The 25,656-nt window shown below is 44.4% G+C and overlaps 1 protein-coding gene across 1 annotated transcript; it reads right to left on the reverse strand.

Moving 5' to 3' along the window:
• Nucleotides 1-1,475: 1,475 nt before the first annotated feature.
• On the reverse strand, nucleotides 1,476-23,949 carry LOC308039992 (glycerol-3-phosphate acyltransferase 3; the record flags this gene model as incomplete). The annotated part of the gene is made up of 12 exons (XM_080343792.1): nucleotides 1,476-1,926; nucleotides 2,503-2,582; nucleotides 3,052-3,180; nucleotides 3,733-3,818; nucleotides 4,299-4,354; nucleotides 5,929-6,044; nucleotides 6,476-6,569; nucleotides 6,778-6,867; nucleotides 7,369-7,443; nucleotides 7,966-8,236; nucleotides 13,721-13,793; nucleotides 23,806-23,949. 12 exons carry the CDS (start codon nucleotides 23,947-23,949, stop codon nucleotides 1,800-1,802), a joined length of 1,341 nt encoding a protein of 446 aa, XP_080199918.1. The 3' UTR covers nucleotides 1,476-1,799.
• Between the last annotated feature and the right edge of the window lie 1,707 nt (nucleotides 23,950-25,656).

Raw genomic sequence — 25,656 nt, forward strand, 5'->3', positions numbered from 1 at the left:
ATCCTTTGCTGTGTCTCACTTCTCTTACCACTCTAACCCTTTTAATATACACAATTTTCTTCTTTAAGGCCCAGTATCCTAAATCTGAAAACATTTATCCAAAGGGCCCATGCCCAGTGTTTACTTCCAAGATCACAGACCTCCAGTGAGCTGCATGACCACACTTCCAAGACAAAGTACAACCTGCAGCACGCCTATATAATATTCAATGAAAAAAACACATTTCCCCTTGTGTAAGAGCATGTACAGAGGTATAATGGAAAACAGACTAGAAATCCTTATTTGGGAGACTCTGTTCTAACAGATTTTTTTTAAATCTGATTATCAATTGTGGAACAGTAATTTATTTTTCTTTTCAGCATTAACTTGAAAATCTCTTTGCTACACGAAAAGACTACTTACAAATGAACTCACGGTTTGTTACAAACCTAGAAGCTCATAGTTGTTTTCCAGTTAATTATAGATTCATTAGTTGAATCTCCCTGATGTGACTTCACGTTCTAATTTCAAGTTCAGTCTGCATGATGAATCACTCCTACTCTAGACAGGAGAAACACTAACTTAGAGTCTGAGGGCAGAAAATAAAAAAAGGAGAAAATTCAGGTTACAATCAGGTAAGAGCTCAACTACAATTGGTCCTTTATGTCACAGTGACTGAAGTATCCATTACCCTAACTTTAAGTTTTCAGAAAGTATAACCTTTTACTCATTTAGAGAAGAGTATAAATGCCACACAAGACCCATTAGAAATATAAAATTTATTTCTCTTTACATTAAGACAGCAATATATTGCAGATTTGAACATGCCACATCTTGCATCATAGGTGACTCATGGATCCTATGTTTATATTATACTTGTGATGGCTATTGCTAGCCCAGATCAACACAAAATGTTGTTTCTGGAGTGAATATCTTGAGATCATTAAGCTGTTAGCAGCAATTTATATAGAAGGGTAGTCTTGAACACGTAATTTGTAAAAATTCATCTGACACAGCCTATATTCTCCAGCTGCTTACTGTATCTTACCTTTACAGCTCCAGATCTCAAGAAAGCAATTTCAACAGTAGCAGTGGAAAGGGAGATTGAGGACTTGCCCCTTCCCTCAGGCAGCAGTTCTCAGTAAAGGCAATACCATGTTATAAGGCCACCAAATTCCTTGTGGTCTTTGAACTGTAATTTTGGCAGGGCAGCTCCTTTCCTATTCTTTAGGGTCTGCAGCCCTTACTTCCCTTCCCCCCTTGCACATCCAGGTGCAAGCTAACCACAAGAGTCAGCCTTACAGTTCTGACGACATCCTAAAACGTTATTTAAGTCATCTACAACTAAAAGTCTGTGAGCAACAGGAAAAAAGACAAAACTATTATGTTTAAAGCTTCCAAGTACCATGAACAAGAGGTATCTTCACAACCAGTGTCCTGGCAGCATGTTCAGTGTTCTTCCTTTCATTCTTAAAAGCTCAGAAAAACCGTGCTGTTTTTACCCTTTTGTCCCTCAACTCTCCACACATTCAGCTCAAGAACACCAGGAGCTGCAGTGCATCATCATGAGGAGAGGCAGGGGAGTGAGAAGAATGAAGAGGCGGGGAGAGATTCAGAGACACTGCCCTTGGCAGGCTCTGCACCAGCCATACCGAGAATATGCCTACATGACATGGGATTTTGTTGCTCCAGTTTTTGTGGTGTTTGGGGTTTTTTGTTGTTGTTGTTTTTGTGTGTTTCTTTTGTTTTGTTGTTTTAATTAAAAAAAAAAATATCCTGCAAAGGCTGGTTGTGCAAAATTACTTTTCAAGAACCACCATTCAGTCTGACTCTGTTCCTGTAGACAGACTTCCTATTGATCCATTTCTCACTAGCATCTTGCTGTAGTTTTTCTGTTGTTCTTCTTTGAAAGTATCTTTGACTTTTGCTCTTTTCAGACCTCCATCCCTGAAACAGAGCAAGACAAAAAAGTAACCCATCACGATTGCTACTGCTGTTATCAAACTATATTATATTGACTATCTTGGTCAACTCTAGAGTCTTAACCTAAAAGCTTATTAAGAAGGCTTTTACATCGAGGTTTAAGTTCATTAAAACAAAATTTACCTTAGCTTCCCTTCTACTCCTTAACCTCCACATGAGTCTCAACATCTGAAACAAGTGCAACAGGGCTCTCCTCAGAAGCATCAAGCCTTAGGTGAAAAGGTGAAACTCACTGCATGAGAGCTGCATGCTCCAAATACTATATGCATTGGGTTTTGTTTGTTTGTCGGGTTTTTTGGTTGGTTGGGTTGTTTGTTTTGGGCTTTATCATTTTGTTTGTTTGTTTCGCAGGGTTGTGTTTGGTTGGTTTGGTCTTTTCACTTTCACATACAGACACATGAAGTTACTCTCTCGTTTTCTCCCAAGGGGAATAAAGTTATGTTGAATGTTATCTGCCACAAAGCTAAAGGAGGAAGCACGTCTCAGTCAAAGTCTAGCAACAGATAGTCTGTCAAGTTGAATAAGGATAGCATCACTCACCAGGGAAGTTCAGTCAGTCCTCCTTGGCGAGCAATGGCTGATTTCACTCTGTTGGCAAACTGAACAGCATCTTCACCTTCCTTCAAGGGTTGTAAATTTGACATAATAAAGCAGAAAGAATTGAAATATTTCTATGACATTTTTCATCTGCTGCCTCATCAAATCAGCTCACTGACAAACAATCCATCCCTTAACAGGTCAATACAATCTGAGATTACAATGTGATAATTTACCTCATTTTTCCCCTAAAGTGTTAAAATTCAGGGAAAACTTTTCTCCAATGGAATAGAACAGTAACAGCATTGCTATTGTGAAGAGCAGCACACTTACTGCTGCCCTTTGTTTATTTGATGCACTGCTGATAAAGCTGCATCAGGAAAAGCTAAGTCCAATCATGCAAAGCCAACATAACAGAAGCCCAATATAAAACTCCAATTTGAAGACACAGAATGGGAGGTTGGGGTTTTGGGGGAAAAAAAAAAGTGTGAAAAGAAGCACTTGCAGACACAGGTTCTTAAATAGTGATTAGCCAAACAGATGGTAGATTACCTTTCTAACCATTGGTGGCAGGTACCACACATTGCAAACGATGGCCCAGCTCGTCATTATTCGCAGCAGATAGCTCACAATGTTATATTTGCTGCTGTTCCAGAATGCATCTCCAAACTGAGGATCATACTGCAAGGGATCACAAAAACAAATGATACTAAATGATAAATAAAAATCCTTTCCCCATAGACCATTACAGCCTGCCTCACACCTGAGGTGGATGCCTTCAGTCACAGGCCAGTCATAAAATTCACAGTTAACACATTTGCTTAGAATGAGGCTTTACAAAACTGACCCTGTGCTTCTAAGTGCTGCTTGTGATTACAGGACAGAACCAGCAGCAAACATCACTCATTTGCCCAAATAGCCAAAAAAGCTACCTCTGCTGCAAGTTACATACTTCTCTTCCCTTCAGCACTGGGAAGGACTATAGCTGATCTCTCTTCCTTCCAGCTTTCTGGAGGAAGAGGCTGACCCTACCAGGTTCCACCAGCCGTGCCCCACAGGCTTAAGGACTTCCCTTTCTCATTTCAGCCATTGATAGTCCAGAAGTTGACCACAGCAGGTGGCCCACTACCAGAGCTCTTATGCTTTCATTAGCAGCTGTAGTGAGACAGCTTCCTACTGCCTTGACAACAGACCTCAAACTTGGAAATTCAGCAGCCAGCTATTTCCACTTACTTTGATTGCAACAGGATAGATTGTGCCTCCTATTTCAAAGCTCCCCTTCTTGAACATCATCACAGATGTATTGTTTATGCAGGTGCCTGTCCAGAAGAGAAACTGAGCCATTACTTCACACAGTCCAACACATTTCAGTAGCAACACCAACACATCGGTCTTACACTCACTGAGGAGCAAATGCATGCCCTTTGCATGTAAGTTAAGCACCTCTCCTCAGTTGCTTTCGTTATTTGTGTCATGACTGACTCCCTGAACAAAGCCAGGACACAAGTGAAACAAAAAGCACAAGGCTGAGGTTAGATCTGTAGAACAGTGAATTGATATTCACAGGGTAAAATAAAGGTTCTTCACATTTTTCAGCCTACAGATTCTGCCAGGAGACCCAATATCCAGGCCAAGTACCGTATTGTCTTCATGGACTCTCATATTAAAGATGAAAAACAGGAAAATGCTAATAAAATCTAATCCAGAAGTTAAAATACATTTGAGCACCAGAAGCCATGAAAAGAGAAAAGGGATGACATCTACACTGAATGGAGATAAGGAGCAGTTGAGCTTCTTACCTTCTGGAAAAATTAAGATTGGGAGCTTGCTCTTATCCGCCACGTGTTCTCTCAGTCTGTGGAAGCAGAAGAAAAGCTTAAAAAATAACTCCTTTCCACTCTTCTTTCCTCATGCAAATGCATTCAAAATATATTTACTTATCAAATATTTTACTTCTAAAAATATCTTATAACACATTTGTTTGAAATCAAATCATTTGCTAGAGTTAGATTATGGTTGGACTCGATCTTGAGGGTCTCTCCCAACCAGAATGATTCTATGATTGTACTGGACACAAATTTGTATTTGCCTTTCTGTTTCCGACAAAGCTGAAGCTTTGTGCAAGCCACCACTTAAGCATCTGGCAATTTACACCAAGGCAACATCCTGTTTTCTTTCCTGCAGGCTATTTTATTAATGACTGTCAGGAAAACCAATAAATGTATGCCATTAAGATGGTCCACTGAACTCTCATCAACTAAACTTGGAAGTAAAAAAAATATCTTGTGCAGTGGTTCATCTAGGCTCTGCTTATTTAACAGCAGATTTCTTAAAAGAAGGGCTCCTAAATACCTATAGCTCACACTACTTGAATAATACTTGGATGACTTGGCAAAGCTGTCCTGCTGTGCAGAGGCCAATGAGGTGGTGAAGTTAACCTGTCAAAAGTAGCCTAGAAGTTCTTTCAAAGTTAGGAGGAATTTCTGTCAGTATACTACAGTGTTCATGGTTATGCCTTTGGTGACATCCTGCAGAAAACTGCCTCTGTTAGCAGCTCAGTCTTATAACTAGACACATTCTTCCCCTTTACCCAAACAAGTAAAGCTTGTTATTTCCAGAAGCTCCCAACTTCAAATGAAGACGAAAGAGTTTGTGCCACAGAAAACTATTTTTTCCATGAGTATTTCTCTTCAACAGAAAGCCCCAGAATTTTAAGTATCTTCACATCCTTTCAAAATGTGTATCTGAATTGATCAGATATTAGTTATTATGCTAATAGCTACCCAAATCAGATGTTTTGTGACAGTCTGCTGCAATCCAAACCTTACCAGAGCCTTTGGTCTGAACTTTTTCACCCTGTATAAACTTTTCAAGCCTTGCTTGGTGACCTGGGAACATGACACATTGCCCACAGTCTACTGTACCAAACCCCACACAAGCAACCATGGTTGGGTCATTCTGAATGATCCAGTTTGCTGCATACCCCCCTCCAATTCACTCCAAGAACTGCTGCTGAGCCATTACTACACTGCTTGCTTCTGCTCCTTCCTACATGTACTCATTTGCAATACCCTGCATCATTCCAGCCTACATGGAACTACAGCTAACTCATATCCCCATGATTTGCATCTATAAGCAGCAGTCACCATTTGGAATAAGACAACGAGATATGACCCATGTCAAAAAGTGATGTTTCCACAAGGTCTGTTGCCCTCTCAGGATCCCAAGGTTCCAGGTTCCCCGTTTCTCATCACAACCTCCTCGGCTTCTCAGGCTTCTGATTTTCCAAAGCTTTAATTCCTCATCCGGGTCTCTGATTGTTCAATGACTCTTCAGGGATTATATACCCAGAGGTGGCCTGTCCGGCATCGGTAGGTAGCAAAGTGACACTACCAGCATTGCAATCCCCAGCTCCAATGCACACCTCACCTTTTTGTCACTAGATGGCGGTCTTTGATTTCCGACCGTTCAAACCAAACGTGAGGACAGGCCTTGACTGTGGCGCTCTGAATGACTCCCATCAGTCCACCGTGAACCTGGCCAACCTGCAAGCCCAAGAAGGCACGTTAGCATATGAGACACCTGAAAAGCAGAACTTCCTCTCCTGCTCCCTCAAAAAAAAACAAAAAAAAAAGACCACAAACATACAGGAGGCTGCAAACGAGGATTGGGCAGTGCCCACAAAAACTATAAAAATGCATTCACTTGAGAAGATCGACACACATGCATGGAAGCATATCTCAAGTATTTCACCAGATGAAGAGCCTAGCACCAACACTGCCAGGACAACTTCACCAGCACCTAACTTGCAGTCCGGCTTCAACATAATTTATACTTTTCCCCAGTTACTAGTGCTCAAGTTAACACCTCTGGTGTAAAATTAAGTACAGGACCCCACAACCAATACCCCACAAGTCTTTCCCTTTCCTGGATTCTCTCTCTCTCTCTGCTATGGTCATCATGGATCTCCTCATACCATGGCATAGCATCCATCATTTGTCAACATGATCACATCTATCGGTGATGTGTGGTTGGCAACACAAATCCCTCCTTTCTGAGGTTTGTTTTCCCTGCAATTACAAAATTATTTTTGTTAGATTACTAGCACACTAAGCACCACATTACACACACAACAGCTCCCATGAAACTGGCAGGTGAGTCAGTATTTAGTGTGACATTAACTCACAGGTCAGGAAAGAGCTGCCCCATTTCAAATGGGATACTCACACATAAGTAAGTATACACACACTCTTGCTATCATAACATCAGCTCACTCACTTGTTATGGTAATGGATAGTACCAGACAGAGCTCTGACAAGGATCCGGGAGCACGTGAGGTGGACCACTTCACTCAGATAGTCTTTCACCCTGAAAGAAATCACAGGCATCTGGAGCATCCTGGAAAGTAACTAGACACACAATATTCTCCAGTCTACTCAATGCAACTAAGGGCTGAAATATTTTCCTGAGGTGCTAGAGCACAGAGGAATATTCCCAGCTCTCCCACTCACTCACTACAGCAGCTCAGTCAAGACATGTCCTACCCTTAGTCTCACTTACCTAGACAAGGCTGTCACCTCCTCACTAGGTACTTTTTATCTCAGCACCATTATTTTCCCCACAATGCTCCCTTTGAGTCTCTCATGACAGCAAGAAGAGCCCATTAGAAAACATCAACCTCAGCGGCAAGCCTAGCAAGAAGCCACTGTCATCCCAAGTTCAAAATGCTACCAAAAGCAAGGCGAAAAGCTTGTGGAGTGGACTATCAGTAGTCTATCACTTGTAAAATCTGTCCAGTCTTAACCTTGAGCTGTTTGCACTGAGGCAATTTGGCAAGTTCATCCCTCGCACACCACACGCAGTACCTACCTGCTATTTGGCAGCTGTCCTACTATTGTTGTCCCCACAATCATTGAGGTAATCCCAATGGTAGCAAGGGTAAAGCTACAGACAAAACAGACATTAAATCAAAATAAGTAGGTTTTCTCATTTTAATACCAATTTCCCATTCAAAATGGAAAGGGATCGCAGGAATTTAACTGTTGCTCAGATATGTGACATATCCAGTTCTCTTTAACTCAATAATTCCCTGACACATGGTTCAAAATCATGGTCTAGCAAAGGCAGCAGATTCAGGTACCCCAATGCATATAGTGTCAGGGTTCAGTTCAGAGTTTGAGAGTTTGAGAGTTTGCCCAACTTAAACTTATTTTGCCAATGCACATGACTCAGGGGAAGTATCCACAGAGAAGATAACTGTAGCTCTCATCTACTTTCCACAGTAAACAGTAAGATAAAAATGTGCTGAATGGCTTCTTAACCATTCAAAGGAGAGTTCAAGCCAGCTCATCTTCTGTATCTGCTAATGCTGCATTTGGGTTTAAAAAGCTGAGGTGATGCTACCTGAGAAAATGCACATTCACATGTTCCCAGACTGTGAAAATCCCTCAGCACCCCCGAGCTTACCGCAGGGGCAGGAGAAGGCAGTACCGCACTACCACGCCAATGACCCACACAACAGTCAGCCGCAGGCTGATGTAGTGGAAGTTGACATTAGTCCTTGTGAGGAGATTCCAGGAGACCAGTTCTTCAGAGGAAAACCTTTGGGTGACTTCATCTTCCACAATGGCCTCAAATCCTTTTCTGCAGAAGTAGAATATGTCAGAGAATTCAAATTCTACTCGATGCAGATGCTCAATTTCTTTTTCCATAGGTGTTTCGTCTCTTTCAATGATACCTTGGGAAAGAAAGGGTAACCACATGAGGAAATAATTCTATTATAGCGATAGTCATCTTCCAAATCATTTGCCGCTCTGCATTGCTTCAGGAAACTGTCAGAGCTCCTCCTATGATAAAGATATCAGATAGACTCTAATCAGTTCTAGCTCCCCACTTCCTCATGTGAACACTTTGAGCTGCAAATAGATCAAGTTCTGTTTCCTACTGGATGTGAATAAAGAAGGCAAACCCTTTCTCACCATTTGATAAGTCCTCAACTCAGAAACTTTATGCAAGACTATCTTTTATTTCCCCAGAAAATCAAGTGAGAACTTGGCCTCTCCATTCCCTTCTCATGCTGCTCTGTATATTTAAGGGCATTCAGTCTCCTCCATGGAGGCCGCCTAGCAGGGTTCCACAGGGATCCATCTTAGGTCCAGCACTCTTTAATGTCTTCATAAATGACTTAGACTCAGGACTTGAGGGAATACTTAGTAAGTTTGCTGATGACACAAAATTGGGAGGAGCTGTTGGCACTCTTGATGGCAGAGAGGCCCTGCAGAAGGATCTGGACAAATTGGAGAACTGGGCAATCGCCAACCACATGAAGTTCAACAAGAGCAAATGCCAGATTTTGCACCAGGAACACAACCCTGGCTGTACATACAGACTGGGGAAAGAGATGCTGGAAAGCAGCTCTGTGGAAAAGGATCTGGGGGTTCTGGTTGACGGCAAGTTGTATATGAGCCAACAGTTGTCCTCTGGCAGCCAAGAGGGCCAATATGTCCTGGGGTGCGCTAGGCACAGCATTGCCAGCCGGGCAAGGGAGGTGATTGTCCCGCTCTGCATTGGTGCAGCCTCACCTGGAGCACTGTGTGCAGCTCTGGGTGCCACAGGATATAAAAATATAGTAAGCTACTGGAGAGTGTCCAGAAGAGGGCTACAAAGTTGGTGAAGGGTTTGGAGAGGAAGCCGTATGAGGAGTGGCTAAAGTCACTTGGTTTGTGCAGCCTGGAGAAGAGGAGACTAGGAGGAGACCTCATCGCAGCTACAGCTTCCTTACAAGGGGAGGAGGAAGGGCAGGTGCCCTTTGGTGACCAATGACAGAACCCGAGGGAATGGCAGGAATATGTGCCAGGGGAGGTTTAGGCTGGACATTAGGAAAAGGTTCTTCACCCAGAGGGTGGTGGAGCACTGGAACAGGCTCCCCAGGGAGGTGTCACAGCCCCAAGCCTGACAGTGTTAAAGAAGAGACTGGACAATGCCCTCAGACACACAGTGTGAACTGTGAGGTTGTCATATGCAGGGACAGTAGCTGGACGTGATCCCTGTGGGTCCCTTCCAACTCAGGACACTATGATTCTCCCCGTTCCCTAGGTCCATCTCTTGCCAGGCATTCTGGCTTCCCACAGCCAGACCCAGCTGAGACATGCTCTGCTGCTACCTGCCAAAGCCCCAGACTGCAACAGCTATCTGACATCTGCACACAGAACAGCTTTGAAAAAAACTCACCTGCCTTCCTTCACAACACAAGCCTTTCCTATAAGCACAGACAGGACCATACTATTTTTTATTTTAGTGTAAAATAAACAAATAAAAGCCCTCTGAAAAAAAAAAAGTCAAAGCAGGTTGTGCCTAAAGGTGCCTTAATGTAATTTATTTGGCACTAACAGTTGTGTTTCAGCTGAAATCTGCCCACATAATGCCTGGCAATAGAAAAGAAACCTGAAGAGTTTTTTTCACTACAAATGGCAAGTATGCCCTCTCCCCTCCTTTTTTGTTTTTTTATGCTTACAGTCTGATAAGCACAAATTTCTCATTTACATTTTCAAAGGCAAGGACAAATTGTGTAAGGTAAATCTAAAGATCAAGTAGCTGCTTTCTGGTAAGATAATCTGGCTCCAGAAAATGATGACTGCAGAAATCTAGAATAACATTTGACCAGAACAACTGTCCCCTGAGACACCCAACTAGGATTACAGAGGTCCAAGTTCAGGTTGCCACTCCATCAGACATCCTCTGATAAATTGCACAATCTGTGTCTCAATGTTGAGATTAAAAAAATGTGAAAGGAGAAAGCACCCAACTGTTTTAAGCTACTAGGCACTTTCCCACAAATACTCACCCCCCAGTGTGGAAATATGCATCCCATGGAGGCCTTGCCAGCAGGAAAAGCTCCGTGAATATATTTGCTGTGCAAATCACGTGCAACATTTAAACTACAAGTGACATGGAAAATGTTTGTGTTGCACTGTAGCATACACATGGGATCACACAATAAGCTCCAAGATATGAGTCCCACAATTCGCTGAGGTAAACACTGAAGAACAACATGCAAGACAGATGTCACACTGCAACAAAAACTACTGGCACCTTCAGATCTGAAATTTGCAGCCATGACCTACAATTCCACTAGCAGACTATCTCACAGTGCACTGTCTTATCACTAGCCTATAAATATAAATATAAATATGGCACACTCAAACACCTGCATGCCCTTCAGGACATAAACTATACAAACGCACATCACATCAAACATTTAGCTGGATGGACTACACTTGTGTCATATTTTAAACCCAAACCAGAGCTCTAGTTTGTGATTCAATTCTTCTCTCAGTCAACTCCTTAAATCTCTGAGTTGTGAAACATCTGGGACTGCGGGCCAGCCAGCCCAGCCTGTCTGCCCTGTGCTGCAGGTGGGGTGCGAGACAAGTTGTAGCCAAGAAACGGGCCAAAAACACGTCCATCACCCATCACACTAGTACCACTCTTCTCTCCAGTTCCCAGGAGAATTCGGAATGTTTCCTCCTTTCCTGGACCCCAGTTCAGCATCAGCCAAGCAGGTGCTTCCCCTGCCTCCTCATTCTTGGCCGAATCCAGCCCAGGATTCACATTTAACATGCTGCTGGCACAGTCAAGATAGCATGGCTGTAACATCATGTCTCACTGTGCTGTCACTGGTCACACGACACCCGCATGTGCAAGCAGCCTTGGGACAACGTACTCCAAGCCAAGATGTCAGCCGTGCCTGAAGGTATTACGAACAGAATTAAACACATGCTGTGCAGGTGACGTATTCTACCTTCTTTTAATCAGAGGTAATATTTAATGGCCTTTACTCCCTTGGCCACAGGCAGAGCTGAGTTTGCCAAAGACAGCTGAAAGGCAGCACCATGCAGGAGTACAGAGAACATCACTCAACCAAAAAAGCCATAGCTGTCACTTCACTCAGTGTCACAGCACAAGCCCCAACCCTTTGAGCTCCCACACTCCAGGCAGTTAATTATACCAGGCTCAAACTTAACACTATCTACTTAGTCACATTATTTACATATGCCTTTCTTGTAATGGATGTCACTTTCAAAACTCTGACTCAAGAGCGTTTGTGTATTTAAACCCATCAACTTGAAGTGGACTGCCTTTTGACACAACCAACAGCCTCACAAAAAGCTGAGAGCTGGTTATTCAGCTGCAATGAGATAGACAACCACCCACCAAGAATCTGCTCAGCCAAGAGCCACCACTGGGCCCAACACATAAACACACTGCCCTCCAACACAGAGGGACTTTGAGGTGACAGCACCAAGTAATTCCCCATGAAGCAACTATGTCAGCCAACATATTTCTTGAGACTATTCCTTCTCACACCACCAACACAGGGGCACTGGCTGCCATTTCTGTCACCAGATGTGAAATAACACTGGATTTGGTATTGCAGAGAGGTGGTGTCTCCTCAGTCATGCTCTCACTGAGGCCCTCTAAGGACCTTGAAGGTGCACAAGTCCATGGGACCTAATGAGATGCACCTGTGAATCCTGGGGGAACTGCTGGTAGATGAAGTTGCTAAGCCACTATACACCCTATTTGAGAAAGCGTGGCAGTCCAGTGAAGCTCCCACTGACTGGAAAAGTGGACACAACTCCCCTTTTTAAAAAGGGGAAAAAAGGAAGACCTGGAGAAGTAAGGCCAGTCAGTGTTACCTCTGTGCCTGGCAAGATCATGGAGCAGATCCTCCTGGAACCTATGCTAAAGAACATGGAAAATAACAGCATGACTGCTGATAGCCAACATGGCTTCACTAAGGGCAAATCGTGCCTGACAAATTGGGTGGCCTTCTATGACATGGTTACAGTGTTGGTGGACAAGGAAAAAAGCAACTGACAGCATCTACCTGGACTTGTGCAAAGCATTTGACACCAACCCACGTGACATCCTTGTCGCTAAATTAGAGAGACATTGATTCAATGGATGGACCACTTGGCAGATCAGGAATTGGCTGGATGGTTGCACTGAAAAGACTTGTGGTCAATGGCTTGTGGTCAAAGTATCCCAAGTGGACAGCAGTGATAAGTGGCATTCCTCAGGGGTCAGTATTGGGATCGGTACCATTTAACATCTTTGTCAGCAACATGGACAGTGGAACCGAGATCACCTTCAATAAGTTTGCTGAGGACACCAAACTGTGTGGTGCAGTCAACATGCTGGAGGAAAGGGATTGCCATCCAGAGTGACCATGACAGGCTTGAGAGGTGGGCTTGTGCAAATTTCATGAAGTTCAACAAGACCAAGTGCAAGGTCCTGCATATGGGTGACTCTCCCCCTGACCCTCTGCTCTGCTCTCATGGTCCCTTTTGACCCAAACTATTAGTGATTCAGACTTCTCCTGTTTCCTGGGCAAACTCAGGCTGCTTTCAGTGCACTTACAGATACTAAATCTTGCAGACAACTCTGACCTAGTACAGCCTATCATGACACACACACAGTTTAGGTTAAGATATAGTAAAAGAACTAATTTCAAAATTAGGCTAAAGGAAGAAATATGAAGCAACTATTCAGCTCTAAGAAGTTTGCCTGGTAAACACTGAGGTCACTCCATGGGGCAAAAGGTGAATAGCAGCAGACTGAAAAAAGGGAACACATATAACACCACACACTTCCATCCAGCAGTCCTATAGCTGAAAAAAAAAATAAAAATCACTGAGCTTGTGAAAGAACAGTGTTGTCCACTAAATATTCAGATCCTTACAGAGATTATAAAGTGTACTCTGTTTGGACTGAGATAGTTGGCCAAACAGCCTGCAAGCAGTGACCTAAAGACAGGCTTCAAGACAAAAAAAAAAAAAAAAACACCACACCACACACAAACCACACCACACCAACAAGCTCACATTGTAACTTAAAAGCTTCCCTCAACTTAAAACAGTCTGTATATTAAACTCTGCTTTGTTTTGCCTAACTTAACGTTATTTCATATCCTTTATTTCCTCATCCCTTCAATTTTCCAACCATTCAGCACAAGCCAGTAAAAGAACCATTTCATTCTGCAGGAGCAGTTCCTGTGCCAGTAGTATTGCAAAACAATGAGATGTACCAGTAAGCTTGTAATCAACCCACATCCTCTCCAGTTCTCTCATGCACAGATCTAACTTCTACATTTGAAAAGGACTCAGTTCACCTACTTCAGCACATCAGTCATTCATTTGACTTTACCACAAGCTCTCACCATTTGCAGCAGGACTCTTTAGCATCTGTGGCTGTGGCTTTTTAACACCTTTTTCTATCCGTATCGTGGCCCACTGTTGAAAAGAAAGAAAACATTAATTTCACAATGTAGTATTCACTTCAGAAAAAAAAGTTACCTAAAAAAGCAACAGTTAATCAAAGACAGGTTGTGATTTTCAAATAATATTTCCACTAGGTAATTACCTCCCTTCTTCCTCAGATGTGCCCACAAACCCATACACCACCACTCCTCTGAAGAAACACTGCCTGAGTGTATTTAACAATAATTTAAATAAACACACAGTGCTAGTCAGTACTTCCCAACTTTGCTTGCCAGTCTTCAGAAAGACAGCTCAGAGCTTCTCAGATGTTTTGGTTCAGACACACAGCCTCAAAGAACCCAACAAGCCTCTGTCAGTCTTGCTACTCGCACACCAGCCAACAAGCTGCGGCCACACAAGCTCCTGGAGCTGCACTGGATGACAGCGCTTGAGAACAAAGCACTTGTTCACAGAGCCGACAGACACATCACAACTCAGCTTGTATTTTTTCCAAGTTGTTTCACCATACTGAAACAAAACAAACAAACAAACACAAGTTGTACCTGGATTAAGTCAAACTGAGGTTTGCACACAGCTAACCCTGCTAAAAACCAAAACAGCATCTGCAGCCATGGAAAGTTTCATTAAAGTTCTCAGTTCTCATCAAAAGAGGATTACACGCAAGATTTTTCCAAGCTGGATAAAACTGAAATTTCCCTTGACTCTGCAAGTGCTCATTTCTTGGTATTTTAGGGCTCTGAGTAGCAGAAAAACAGGCCAAATCACCAGCTCTACTGTGCAACTGCATAGAGCCCTTTTCCCAGCCCTTGGGCAGGGTTGCCAACTCACTGGTGTTACCCTGCTATTTTCTAGTGGGTGGTCTGGAAGAATGAGATTGAAATAGGTGATCAAGTCACCTCTGCTCCCCAACCAGTGTCAAAGCTTCCTGGTGGCTCTGCCCCCCACAAATCCCAGTGGCAGAACCACACAAGTGTCAAGAGACTTCCTCTCATTACCAGCCCCAATGGGACTGGAGCCAGCTTAACCTGTTCCCAGGCCAAAATGTTTCCTTGACCTTCAGCTGACTCAGTTCCAGAGAGCACTTTTAAATATCCCTTCTACCTCCTACGTCAGACTTCATTTTTCCTGGGTTAATGATGACAACATCTTTGCCACCCCCAAGTCTGCCCTTGACAACAGAACAGCCATTCCGCCCTGGATCCTTTCCTTCCTCACATGGCAGTTTTGCCAAAGGACAGGAGGCTCAGCCAAAGAGGACTGGCTTTGTGGCCCTCCATTATGCACATTAATTGCACCCCCACACACAAGACTTAATCCTGTTTCTAGGAATACTGCTACAATAGGGAGCTCCACAACAGACAGGTAACCTAGCAGAATTAAGCTCATATCAAAAGATCAGGATATTATTCTGTTCAAACCTAAACAACTTACTCTCCAGTCCCCCAGCAGTATCAAAGGCACGCACAGCATACAGATGGGCCCCAATGGTCTGCACAGAAAGGACCCAAAACAATGTTAAACCATACAGTTTACTCTTCTCCAACAGAGTTGTGAGGTATTTGGGGATGCAGTTCCCTTTGAAGGGTTGGTATCCTGACTCACCCTGTTATCTCTACCACAGCACTTCCCAGGAGTGGCCAGGACTGCTTACTAGATCAGACCGTGCTGAATCACAACGTATCCCACCAATGTGTTCACATCTTTTGTCAGTTCTACTGCTGCTGAGGCAATAGCTGTTCCAGGAACCATTACTTGTAAGAGTAACTCTGTACTATCCAGCTACACATTGTCATCAGCAGTGCTATGGCCTTAGGAAGTTCTGGGAAATACCAAAGAAAAACATTGTTCAAGGAAGAAACTATTCACAATACTTCCATTGCTGCATTTCTTCTGCTAAATGGATTTGGACGTATAGGCAGACCAGCAAACACAATGACACAATCATTCTCTGACCAGACTTGAACCACTGTATTCAACAAATTAAAATCTCTCCAAACAGGTAAGTCACTTATTATAGAGAAGAGCAAGAACATACTTGACTAATGGTCTCAAGCCATATACACTACCTGAGAAAAATAAAGTTTTAATCTTCCAAATTCTCTCAACCAGGTAATAAAAACCTGGTGCTGCCATCTTTTGCTTTGTAAAACCTGGCAGAACAGTTTCTGTTTGGTGCTCAGTAAGAGCGTGCAACACAGTTCACATTGCTTTTGCTACAGAAATCTCGCAGCTACGAGTACATTCATGCTGAAGAGTGTCAGGAAATTTGAGCCTCAGCACAAGCCAGCAACACCATGAGGACACAGGGTATTGAGACATGTTGAAAAGCTTGCAACATCCTACTGTACCACAGTATCTTTTGACACTTCACTACACAAAGGAGGCAGTGGACTTTTCCCAAAGCTAACAGAAATTACAGGGTCATGTTACTCAATTAAGTTTCTACTGCTTAGATGCTTATTCCTGCTTCCAAACAAGTCTGACTTTTGGTCCTCGGGTTCATCTAGCCAGAAAGCTGCAGCACTCTACTGAGGGGGTGGCAGGGTAGGTGCAAAGACTGTAGGGGACAATGTCTTTTGTCCTCTACCCAAGACATGGGAGCACTGCCACAAGCTTTACAGCAGCACCTCATCTTGTACAAAGGTTGTACAGAGCATTCCAGGGGACAGCTGACTTTTGCTCCACAAGTCCATAGTTGAGGCAGTTTTACTTTTGGTGCCAGGGATTTTAAGCATGCATCATAAAAGCAGCAAAGAGGAGACACCAAGGAGGAGACTTTGGGCATTCATAAGGGCCTACATCTACCATGTGCTACTGCATAACAGTTTTAAATCTTCTGCATCAGTTTTCTTCTTCCCTCAATGCATCATATTTCCAAAAAGCTATGCATATATTAGCAATCAAGCAGTAAGGCTTAAGTTCACTTCTTTCTTACTTATCCATCCACTTATTCTCAGGCACCTGAACTAAAGGCACTATCATCAAAGTCATAATTTGAACTTTGATCAGGTAAAAAGCTTGTTTATATCCAGCTTAGAAAACAAAAGAGAGACCACACACAGCAATGTGAGTAATTCTCCTTCTTTCCTGCTAGCTAGGGATTTGCACCTTCCATCACTATTTCACCTGGTTTCTACACTGAATTACAGCTTTATGCTGCAAAGAGCTATCACAATGTAAGCTGATTCATCCCACAGAGAGTATGTGTGTTAAAAATAAAAAAAGCATGTTGAAACAAAATCAAAAGCCGTGGCCTCTGTTCTGCTAGGGAGATAAGCAAAAAGCAGCCTGGCAGGTCTTTTGGATTTATCACAAATGTTAACAAACACCTAAGTGGCTTCTCCCAGTTTGCAAGCTGGTGCTGAGTAGGCAGCCTTGAGTAACCTGATGTAGACCTAAGTCTTTAGCAGGGATTTCTGAAGCAGTTTTGGGGAACAAGTACGAAACTCCAGGTTCCCGAGCAGATTAAAAATATTTCTGCAGCTGGGGCTACCTATAGAACTAACATGTTAAGTCAGAAAGCAGCATGATTACAGAAACAAAGAAACACCACCAAGGTCCCGATTTCAATATTTTGGTATTCAAATTGCTCAGAACAAAGTAGCTTGGATTTTTTTTAATCACACATGGCACAGTCTTAAGATGTAACACTTCACTAGGCAGATAACATATCAGTCCTTCCCTGGGAAGGCTGCCCTCCTCATCCTCCTAGAAAAGGCTTCTAACTTATCAGCACCTGAAAAACAAACACACAGCAAATCAACAGCCTATACAAAATGGCCAAAGGATCAATTTCACTTACATACTGCTGAGCAATTTCCACTTATATAGGACTTACGCAGTACTTGAGAAAGACCCAGTTAGATCTCAGATGCAAAAATCACGTATTTACAAAAGATGTCAAAAACCATCTCATCTCCAAGTAGGCAACTATCTCCAAAACCAAGCTTGACATATTGTTTCATGAAAGCACATCTAGAGATACTTTGTCAGGATCAATCACAAGTCAAGCTATTGTGAACATTTCCAGGACTTACCCTGTTTCCATAACAGATAGAGGTTTGCCTTTCACCCCATTATCACCTTTAAACATCACCTCTAGCTTAATAGCAATGCTTGACAATTCTTCAGAAGAGGAGACAATTATGATGATGACTGAAATCTGCAGTCACATGGTGTTAGATCACTGGTGCTCCCCTACTTAAGGGCATTGCCAGGTCACATTCAGAGCAAAAGTTTATATGCTAGTTTAGGCGAGTGCTCCTCCTTGGAGGCTCTCCAAATCTCAGCAACAGAAAGATTTCAAAGCACCTCCCACACAATGCTACATTGTTTAATGCAGCAAAATCTGCATGCCAATTATTGGGTTGTTTTGTGTGAGCAGGAGAGGAAAACACCACCAAGAGGAACAACCATTTCCTGGTGAGGGTAAAAGGTCCTCTGTGGTCTCCCATGCCACCTTTTCTTCATTCTAACGGGACATCCTCCAAGCAGCTATCCAAATTTTTCTGCACACACGAGTTGTATAGCAAGTCCTTCCTGGTGGAGAGGTATCCAAAGAACACGGAGATCAGCTCCACAGGAAAGCACAGAGGGCATCAGCAACAGAAATGCCAAGTACCTTCTTCTACACTAACTTTGTGAAGTGTTACTTTAAGGTAAGCTCTGAATACAGGTGCTGGGTTTGGGGGTTTTTTTTTGTTTGTTGGGTTTTTTTAGACAGCATTTGCTTACCAACAGTATCAGAAATCCCACTGTTCACATGCTGCGAATAAGAACGGTTTTAGGTGAGGGTTGTCGACCAGTAAGATAAAGCATTAATTAGTGATGCACCCCCAGCAGAGGGTAACCCCCATCTCTGCTAACCTTGAAAGGAGCCTTGACTAATTAATCTGTGGAAAACATACATAATGGCCTTCACAGGACTGGGTTCTAGGTTAATACAACACAGGGATTTACTTTAAGATGATGTAGCAGATTTGCCAAAATACTATTCCAAAAGTCAGTCCAAGCCCTGTAAACAAGGGTACGTCATTCACATCAGGCACATCTCCAAGACATGCTTCTTGTTAAGATCTGACCTGGCAGCCTTCAGAGTTACCCTGTCACTTCAAAGCTGTTTCTCCTCTGTCCGGTAGCCCTTGAAGGACATCGGTTACGCAGATACACAGGCCCTCATTAGCACTGTGCAACATTAGTCAGCAAAGCTTGCTTCAGAGGCCAGCGAGTTACAGAGGAAACACTCAAAACTCCACAATGATTGACATATTTACAGCTTACACATTCTCCTTTTCCCTTTCCCACCATTATACCCAGCACCACACACAAACCTGACAGTGGTTCATGGGAAGAACCTGCAGCCTGACATACTCAGGACAAGAGATAACAGCACATCTCGCTTACTCTGCACAGCCACAACCTATGGCTTGATCACAGGCACCAAAAGGTCCTTTTGGCCCTCTTGGGTATATTATTCTCAACTTTAGGTCCACTCACACTGACAGGGTTATCTCCAATGCAAGTGCCTACAGCTTCACCTCCTAGATACCAAATAATGTTACACCCTGGTCTAGCAAAAGCACAGTCCCTGCAGGACAGCATAATAAGATACTAGAAATTATTTCTTTTATAAGGGGCTGCTATAAAACCTGGATCAGTTACAGGACACATAAAACACCTACAACTTCAAGCATCTGTTTTGCATTACAGCATGATTGGGAAAAAAAAACCACCAAAGAAATGCTTTCACTACTAACAAAAAGCCTCACAATTGAAGACCCTGGAGAGATCAGGGTGGGGAGAACAAGAACATCAACAAATCATTACCCCTAACAATACCCAATAAGCTAATGTTAGCTTTTGGTGAGGCTGTTTCTTAAGACAAGTGTGACCTAATAACTTCACTTCCCTCAGGCTAGCTCACTTAATATTTCACAAGTAACACATACCACAGTCTAAAAATACAAGAAATGTTTTCCTGTTAGAAAGAGTAAGCAGAGCAGTCTGTACAAGCGTTGCTGACAAGTCAGCCCTATTGTCTCGGAGTTAGGCACACCCCAAAGAAGACAGCAGACTGGAAAAAGAAAAAAAAAGTCACAGTATTGGAAGTAGTTCTTAAAAAGGTGAGCTGCAACCCGTCAAGCAGGGATCATCACTCAGAGAGCACATCAACATCCCTACTGCCAAGTATATAGGCACACCAGTCAAAGCTAGTCCTCCAGGTTTTCTACAAACTGATGGAAACAGAAAAAGATTGCTCTGTGGGCCTTAATGCAAGACAAATCACTTCCCAAAAGACTGGAATTCTCCACTGCTTGGCAAGAGATGGCAAATGCCATGTCTGTAGGTACCTAACCAACTTCAACTCACATAAGAGCTTATAAAAGAGGTAATGGAGTAAGACAGAAGAAAAATGAGACCAAGATGTGAAGACACACAAAATTTAAAATTGGAAGCTATCTGATGATGTTTTAAACAGGGAGAAATGCAGCACACTGTGATGATTGCAAGAGGGAGTCCTCAGCATTTCAGCAATAGGAAAGATTTCTGTGGCAATGTCACAAGCGTCATCATTACAGGTGACTAACTCAGACTAGTTCCTTGTAGGAACAAACAGCTGCCAGAGATTTTTTTATAGCAGTAATCCAACATTTAAACACATGCTAACAGCGTGCCAGAGATCCTTCCACTGATGCTGAGTGGGAAGCCACAGGCAGAAGAAAGCAAGCAGTTTCCTAAAACTGCTTAGTTTGGCAAGGCATTTTGGAAGTTAGTGTACCATAAGGAACACCTATATGATGGAGGACGTCAGTTTTCTAATGATGAGTGCTTTCCTCTGGTATTAGCATAGTTCGTCATTTTTTCTGCTCTTTTTCCCCTTATCACACACACAGAAGTATACATATGTAGTCCATATAAGGCTGGTTATCCCTAGAGCAGTACTTTTGGGTTAAATGCAACCCACAACACAGCTGGACAGAAGCACATCCTCAACAGTGCTGGCTATACATGCTGCATTTTGCTTAGAAGTATGTGTCTTGCCAAGGCAGCCGAGCAGAAAGAAAAAGCTATTGTGCACCAACTGATCTCCCTTGTCCATAATGTCAGATAGTCGAAGTACAAGAACACTCTGTTCTGAAAAGGAGCTTTTGCTTTCCCTTTTCTTGGACCATGCCTGTACCACTGGGCACAAGTTTCTGCCCACCTGAAACAAGGGGGAACAGATTTATTTTTATTGGCATGAAAAAATTCAAGCACAAATCCAGTATCATCTTCAACTCGCTCCAACCATAGCCTAGACAACTGAGCAGCAGAGACTCATTTTTATATGCCTTATTTCATCTGACTTGACAGTGGACAAGCAGACATACCACAGCAAACTGTAGACTCTCCACCTACTTCGCCCTTGGACTATGGTGCCAAAGTTGACAGACTTGGACTCTCACAACAGATTAGCTCTAATAAAGCACATGCTGTTACCCGACAACACACACTGCGTTAGAAATGAGCTGCACAGTCACCATGTCCGCCACTGTGCCAACATGTGGCATATAAACTAGCAAAGCCAGAGAGCAACTTGGTATAGAGCTGGGGTGTACAAACAGTCACTACTTTGCAGATAGTTCCTGCGATCTAGCCCATCAAAGAGGCAATGAAGGTGGCAGCAGCAGTGCCATACTGAGCGCTCTGCAGGCCCAAAGGCCCATCCTCCTGCAAAGAGAGAAGGGAGCCCACCTGAGAGATCCACAGAGAAAGCTTAAGAAAGCTATGAAATCAACCTCTGTGCTGGAAAAGGTCTCAGCCAGAGACTGCAGCATTTTGCAGCTCAGCATCATCACAATAAAAGACTACTGCTTCTCAGCAGAAAGCCTGCATTCTCAGTTCAACAGCCCAGGAAGTTTCAGACACCCGAGCAACTGCACAAGTCCAGTAGCTATGTATTTAACACTTTCCACTGTTGATGTGATTTTTGGCAGGGAAAATTCAGATGCAGCAACACATATCTTCAAGGGCTTTTACAGGCAACGCCTGGAACTGGCTGGCAAACCATAAGCCTGTCTCAGGCTGCTGACCAAGACAGACTCACAAGCCAAAGAACAGGATACATTTCACAAAAAAAGTCTTTCTTTCATGGATTCTCCCCACGCAGGTATTCTGAGGGCATAAAGAATTCACGTCTCAACTTTGCCTTGCCTAAGTGGATTACTTAAGTGGATTGAGCTTTACTGTCCCCTGCAGCAAGCCAAACTTACCAGAGTCTTCTCAGAACACTTCCCAATTTGTCATTCTTTTTTTAATATATATGTACACACAATAAAATTATATATTAATACCATGTATTTATATTTTACATATATATATATCTACATATATATGTAAAGAAAGAGAGAGCAGAATTGGGCATGTAATTCCAGAAAGTATTTCATGCAAAAGTAACGGCAACTCTCAAGTCATTATTTCCTTCCTTAACACATCAGAAGAGCTCTTACTCTGAGCCTAGCAAGTCACTGCCATCCATATGTCAGCAGCTGCGTCTCCATACTTCTGCCCAAGACATTCTGAGTCACCTGTTATTGCAACACTTGATGACACTACAAAAATCATGGTTAATCGTCTAAGAATGTAAATTGTGGTTAATCACAGATAAAGGCAAGTCATTCAAACCAGGCTATCTTACTAGGCTATCTGGTTTGTACCCTCAAGCCAGTTTGACCTTCACCTCCTCAGCTTCTGCTATCTGAATTTTTTTTCCACTAAACTGTGTTTTCTACCCTTAACAGCTATCTGTGCACTATTTGGGCCACAGAAAGTACTTCAAGTAGTTTCGCACTGAAAGCCTTAAAACGTATTAAGGCGCATTTAACAGACACCATTTTTATCAGGTGGCTGGTGGTTTGTTGGGTTTTTTGTTTGTTTGTTTTTAGCCAAGCACCAAGAATCTCAAAGGCACTGAAGTACACAAACAAGGTTTGACTGAAAACCTCATAGAACAAGATTAGACAAAACCTACATACTGATGTGACTACATTGCCACAGACTGTGGTCTTATGTCATTTTACCTTTCATCCCTTACAACTGCTAGTGTTGGTTCCCATTCTCCCTAAAAAAAAGAGAAAAACTGAACCCACACCATTTTCACCAACCATTTTGAAACACTCTTCCTCACCAGCACTACGAGCTTCAGAAGACCACCTTCACACTCAAATGAACTACATGCTGTCCAGAAAGCTGTTCCTTTGTGAAAAGCTCGCTTTCCTGGAGAATTTGAAGGAAGATGGCAAGCGATGTGCTGGACACAGTCAACGTGAACAGGAGCCCGCACCTGCCAGCATCAGGGCACGGTGCCAGGCACTGATGCCCTTTGAGAGCATGACCCAGCACCGTTTCTCCCAGGTGAGGAACTGCCGACACCAGGCAGAGACAACCGCGCCCAGGGCACGGTACAGCCTCAGGTAATGAGGTTTATTTCACACTGCTACGGGTTCCAGGAGCACACACCAGAGTCTGTACAACCAGCGAATTCACACGGACTTGGGTTTCTGCCTCAGGGCTTGAATTCCAAAACTACAAGTGAACATGGACGATGCCCCACAGGACATAACGCACTCTGTCTGCTCCATAGCCCTCGCTCCCCAAGGCCGGTCGTGGGACACAGATGCTTCTCTGGGCTCCCTGGGCCCCGGGCCGGGTCTCGGGGAGGGGAAAGGTCGCCCCCATCCCCTCACACCTGCCCGCGGGGCCCTCCCGCCCGCGCCCGAGCAGTTACGCTTCCCCCAGCCCGAGGAACCCGAACCCGGCCTGCGGGGCCCGCCGCGTCCCCTCAGGACGAGGCACACATGCGCCAGCGCCACTGGGCCGAGGGGCGCTGAGACCCGGCCCCTCGCCTCACAGCGGCCCCAGGCGACACCTCAGCGGGGGTCGCCATTTTGGAGTCCCCCGGAGCGGCGGGACGCGCCCCGCGGGGCGCCCCTCACCCCGTGTGAGGGACAGCGGCCGCGCTGAGGAGACGGCGGCCCCCGCCTACCTCCAGCGTCTTCACCAGGACCCACATGTAGGCCTCGGAGATGCCCAGCGAGATGCCCAGCGCCGAAGGCAGCACGATGAGGGCGAACACCAGCGCCAGCCACACCGCGCCCACCCGCGCCGCCGCCGAGCCCAGCTCCTCCATGACGGGCAGCGCCCGGCGACGCCGTCCGTGCTGCTGAGGGGGCGGGCACCGCCACCCGCCGCCCTAAAGCCGCGCAGCCACCCCCGGCCCGCCCCGCCCCGCCCGCCCGGGGCCGGGCAAGGACAGCGAAGGGGCGGGGGGACAGCACCTTCCCGCCGCCGTGTGAGGTCCGTGGGACTGTAAGGTGTTTTATTTAGGTAGATGTTTCTATAGGGAGCGTCTGCTTGTAAAGAGGAACCACGGGTGCTTCATGAACGAGCACGTCCTTCTGGAAGCACGGGGCGAAGGGACATGGGGCTTCGCCGCGGGAGGTGATGTTCGGGGAAGAGGAATTGGCTAAAACGGACCACATCCACGCTAAAAGCTCCTTCTGTGGGAAAAACGGCTCCTAGAGATCTGGAGGGGAGGGGGGCTCGTGCTGACAGCCGTGCTGCCGCAGGTGTGGCGCTCAGCAGGTGCATGTGCAGGAGAGCCATGGGAGGGACGTTTATACTCATGTATCTCTATCGCAAGGGTGGGTGTCAAGAGGATGGGACCAGACTCCTTTAACTGGTGCCCAATAGTAGGATGAGGGGCAACGGGCACAGACTGAAACACAGGAGGTTCCATCTGAACATGAGGAGAAACTTCTTTCATTTGAGGGTGCCAGAGCACTGGCACAGGCTGCCCAGAGAGGTTGTGGAGTCTCCTTCTCTGGAGACATTCAAAACCCACCTGGACACATTCCTGTGAGATCTGTTCTAGGTGACCCTGCTTTAGCAGGTGGGTTGGACTAGATGATCTCCAGAGGTCTCTTCCAACCCCAGCCACTCTGTGATTGTGTGAAGCTCTATCACAGTAGCTGGGGATGTGAAGGAGAAAATGCAAACCAGGGACATCTCCTGGATCTGTGACCAGTGAAGCAGGCGAAATTTTAAAGAGGGACGAGTTCTGTGCTTCAGCTATAAATTGGGGAGAAGGATTCACTGAGGGACCAGCCCCAAGGCTACGGGACGGGGCACTGGGTGCACATGCCAAAAGAAATAAAACGTTGTGGAAACTAGCTAGAGGAGGGTCTATCTGCCCAGGCCTGAAGGTCAGCAGTTGTAGAGCAGTTGGTGTGCTGAGAAAGTAGTGTTAGCAGAAAGAGGCTGAAGTAGAAGGATGGCAGCCCTGCCAAAGCATCCTGAGGGAAGAACATTTTCTTGCAGGAGAAAGGCTGTCAGTGTAATGTCTGCATGCAGCATCCATAGGCATCTTCTAGACAAGGGACATTTGATTTCCATCTTGGTATTTGAGAGGTCAGAAATGTATCTAAGAGCCAAGTCTATTGGAAAAACTAGAATTAGACTCCAAGGCCCTAAGAACTATTTCCAGGAGGGTCATGTGGACTAGGGTGTGGGATACTGTCTCCTATTTTTGGCTCTGGCACTTCATCATCTGAGACAAGTCTCCTCTGCTCTCACCGTCTCACTTCTGCTCCCACTCATCCAGTTCGATAATTTCTCTGAGGCAGCAACAGGATGATCCCTCAATGGGCACAACAACCACAGAAACAACCTGGGATCTTCAAGCAGCACTTAAGTGTTTTTATCCCCTTAAGTGTTCAGTTGTGATCATGCCCAAAACATGCAGTTAGGACTGAAGGCAGTAACCTGTCGGTGCCATATACACATGAACACAAAAGCTGTGCTACAAGTAGTTTTCAAACATTACAGGGGTGCATGG

Source organism: Nesoenas mayeri (assembly GCF_963082525.1).
Source record: "Nesoenas mayeri genome assembly, chromosome: 4".
NCBI classification, from domain to species: domain Eukaryota; kingdom Metazoa; phylum Chordata; class Aves; order Columbiformes; family Columbidae; genus Nesoenas; species Nesoenas mayeri.